This window comes from Sinocyclocheilus anshuiensis, unplaced genomic scaffold (genome assembly GCF_001515605.1).
Source record: "Sinocyclocheilus anshuiensis isolate Anshui unplaced genomic scaffold, SAMN03320099.WGS_v1.1 scaffold1095, whole genome shotgun sequence".
Lineage (NCBI taxonomy): Eukaryota > Metazoa > Chordata > Actinopteri > Cypriniformes > Cyprinidae > Sinocyclocheilus > Sinocyclocheilus anshuiensis.
Genome location: NW_015544226.1, coordinates 1,091,309 through 1,094,860, shown reverse-complemented (window position 1 = coordinate 1,094,860; position 3,552 = coordinate 1,091,309). Strand labels below are relative to the sequence as shown.

The 3,552-nt window shown below is 38.3% G+C and overlaps 1 protein-coding gene across 1 annotated transcript in view; it reads left to right on the top strand.

Moving 5' to 3' along the window:
- Window positions 1-289: 289 nt before the first annotated feature.
- The window catches only part of LOC107697331 (G protein-coupled receptor kinase 6-like), a 20,606-nt gene continuing 17,343 nt past the window's right edge, over window positions 290-3,552 (top strand). Inside the window, exons 1-2 of the mRNA XM_016498068.1 lie at window positions 290-322; window positions 689-799. Of these exons, the coding sequence (XP_016353554.1) occupies window positions 290-322; window positions 689-799 (144 nt within the window). The remainder of the gene's footprint in view (window positions 323-688; window positions 800-3,552) is intronic.

Genomic DNA, 3,552 nt, shown 5'->3' with positions numbered 1-3,552 from the left:
CCATCACGCACAGAACACGCGATCATGCAGGATACAAATGCACACTTCACACGATCTCACAGCTGGATCCGACTAAGTTTGAGAAATTAAATTTTCATTATTCATTCAAAGATTTGTTTATATGATATAAATGCGTATTTGCTGAATGCTGACGCAAACGAGAAAGTATTATGTTTGCCTTTCTATTACTAATAATATAATACTTTGTATACATTTTAATTCCTTTATTTTAACCGTTCTATCTGATTATTAGATAGACTTCTATCCGTATTAGACAGTACTGTTAACGATGACAGCGAACAAGAGGGAGAATTTGAGCACTGTATGCTCAAAATAATGTGCCGTCAAAATAAAAGTCCCGACTCGAACGCATCGGCCAAACAGAAAAACTTATATATTATATATCGGCCTTGGCAATATATCGGTCGACCACTAGTCGATGGTATTGTCCATTTCGTTGTGGTCAACTATGGTTTTGTCTCTTCAGTTTCCTTTCCAAAGCGAGAAGAAGAAAGGAAAGTGCTATTGATTTTTATTGTATACATCGATTGTCTCAAATTATATTTACTAATTTTCTGTGTGTGTGTCTGTGTCTGTGTGTGTGTGTGTGCGCGTGTACATGCATGCTTAACTCCACCTTTTCAAAGCCCTTAGTCACTGAGTTTCATCTTGTTCTATTTTCACAGAGAAAGACTACAACAGCCTTTGTGAGAGGCAGCCAATCGGACGCTTGCTATTCCGGCAGTTCTGCGACACCAGGCCAGAGTTGAGGTGCTGTGTCAAATTTTTGGATGCTGTGGTGAGAAGCAGACCACTAATTATTCTTCACTTTAAAGACAAAACATGTTTGTTTCTACTCTTTACAAACAACCCGCCTTGCATACAGTGAAAGTTGAGGGTAGTTCTGGAGCAATTTCCAAACTATAGGAATAACCTTAACCCTACATTACACATAACGTACTGTGAGGTCTCTATGAAGGATTTTAAAACTTAAAACTTAAAAAGTTTCTAATTGAATGGAACAGCTCTGGCTATGGAAGTAGCCTTTAAGGGCTGTTCACACCGAGGACGATAACTGTAACTATAGGGCCACACGCGTGTCCACCAAAGTGTTTTTAGCCAGCTGAAAATGGCAGGCACTCTGCTGAAAACGCCCAGCTGTGAGTGCATGAGAGCACAGCATTTTTTCAGTTGCGACGCTGTGGTTGCTATGATGTGAAATATCCGCTGAAGTAATATGGCAGACGTTTTTCCAATAATTATTTTTCATAATAATAATATGGTAGTCCGGCAATTCCATCTGGTAAAGAAATACTCAGGGACGAGCAATATTAACTTCTCTTTTGTTGTTCAGTCGTAGTACAAGCAGGTGTGACGGTTGGTCAGTATTAGTCCCGCCCCTCCACCACTGTGATTGGTCAGCTGACTAAAAAGTGACAGTGATGAGCGCTGCATTTTGCACAAAGTTGAACATTGTTCAACTCTCGGCGCCAAGAAAAAGTGCCGGAGCACTCAGCGCTTGGCTTGAAAAATACGCCAGCCTCGGAAAAAAATGCTTTGGTGAACACGCAGCCTAAAGCTTTAATAATCATTCTTATTTTATGAGAATAGGGTACACAATACAGCTGTAACGATAACGTCACAGAGGAACAACATTTTTTGCAGTCACTTTCAGAGCTGATGAATGATAAAAACATTAACAGTCAGTCAGAATCCACCTGATATGAAAGAGCTTGAGCATTTAAAGAAACAGACGCCATAACTGAAGCGAGCTTTTGTAATAAACATTATTGGCATCGTTATCATCTGTAAGCGTGGACGCTAATGTAGTTAATGTTACAGATGTCTTTATACTTATCGTTCTTGCTGTGAATGTGCCAAGCTGGTAAAATGTAAAAGTTAACCGGCAGAATTCATAACCAAATATCACAGAAAACCAAATGTTACAACTTGTAAGGCATAAAATGCATGTATATAGTCAAAAATATTGCACTGACCCAATGAAGAAAGTCAAATTTTAATCATGTGTAAAATAAGCGGTCGTTTCAGTTCAGCAGTTTTGTGTAAATCTCAGTCGGTGCAAATTGTATTGGCATTACCTTGACCATTATGCCACCCTAATCTCCTTTATTTTATTTATTTATATAGTGCTTTTAACAATACAGATTGTGTGTACTTAAATAGGAAAATAGTGTGTCAATAATGCAAAATGACAATAGTAAACACTCAATTTTCAGTTAAAGGCAGTTCATCATTGAATTCAGTGATGTCATCATCCAGCTCAGTTCAGGGTTAAATAGTATCTGTGCAATCAAGTCGACGATATCGCTGTATACAATAGAATCGCCAATAACTAGAGCACTTTAATCAGGTTTCTCAGTGGGTGCATCACTGAGTGGGGAGAAGCTGTTTAATGTTTTGATCGGAACGGAAGAGCCGCCTCACAGTCACCCAGTTGCCCTGCTGCGGAGGCTCTGTAACCGGAACCGAACAATGTACAGGACTCCCTGAGCTAGTCGCATCCAAAGCTGTATCTAGAGCCCTCACATTCTTACCGTCCTCAATTAAAGTTTGGATGCATGTCTCTAATTCTGAAACCTTCTCTGTCAGCCTAACTATTTCCCTGCATTTATCACATATGAATCCCTCGACACCGACAGAGAGAGCTAAACTATACATGTGGCAAGCGGTGCAAACAACAATAGCAGGAGAAGAAGCTATTACTCACCGTGATTGAAGAATGATTCTGACTTACCAATGTTGTTTGAACTCGTAAAAAACGGTGTGAGAGAGAATAGAAACGGGGCAAGAGAAAAAAGAAAACAGTAATAGACGCGAATGGAAACGTGAATGACAAGCTAACCGGCTAACGAATGCTAACGTGGTGTAAGGGTCGTGATTGTAATATCAGTATAGAAACACTACTGAAAATGCAGTCAAGCCTTCTTTCAGGCAATGATGGCTGTGGCATCATTATCTCTAAATTAGTGCTTATTAATTGCTTATAAATTCAAATCCATTGAATTAAATAAAATTTTAAATTAGAATAAAATTCAAATATCACAGAAAAAATGCATATACATAGTCAACAAATGCAAGCTATAGCACTGACCCAATGAAGAAAGTGAAATTTCGGACAAGTGGTCTCACACTGGCCATTATTATTGTTGAGCTCTGTAACTGAGTTCCTGCTTACCTGTATATAGAGCATTTCAGTTCCAACAATTATGAGCTTCTTTTTCTGTTAGTCTGCTCTAGGGATGCACCGAAATGAAAATTCTTGGCCGAAACCGAACAAGCACAATTTTACAAAATTAATAAGTTAGTAAAATAATATTTTTGGCCATCAGACCCCCTTCTTGAATAAGGCATGTATTTTTTAAATGAAAGCAGCCTTTCTGAGCAGAAGAAACTTTTTAAAAAACCATTAGAAAATATTACAGATCCCAATTTGAATGTGTGAATGTTATAATAAATGTATTAAAGGGGTCATATGACGTTGCTAAAAAGAACATTATGTTGTGTATTTGGTGTAATGCAATGTGTTTATGC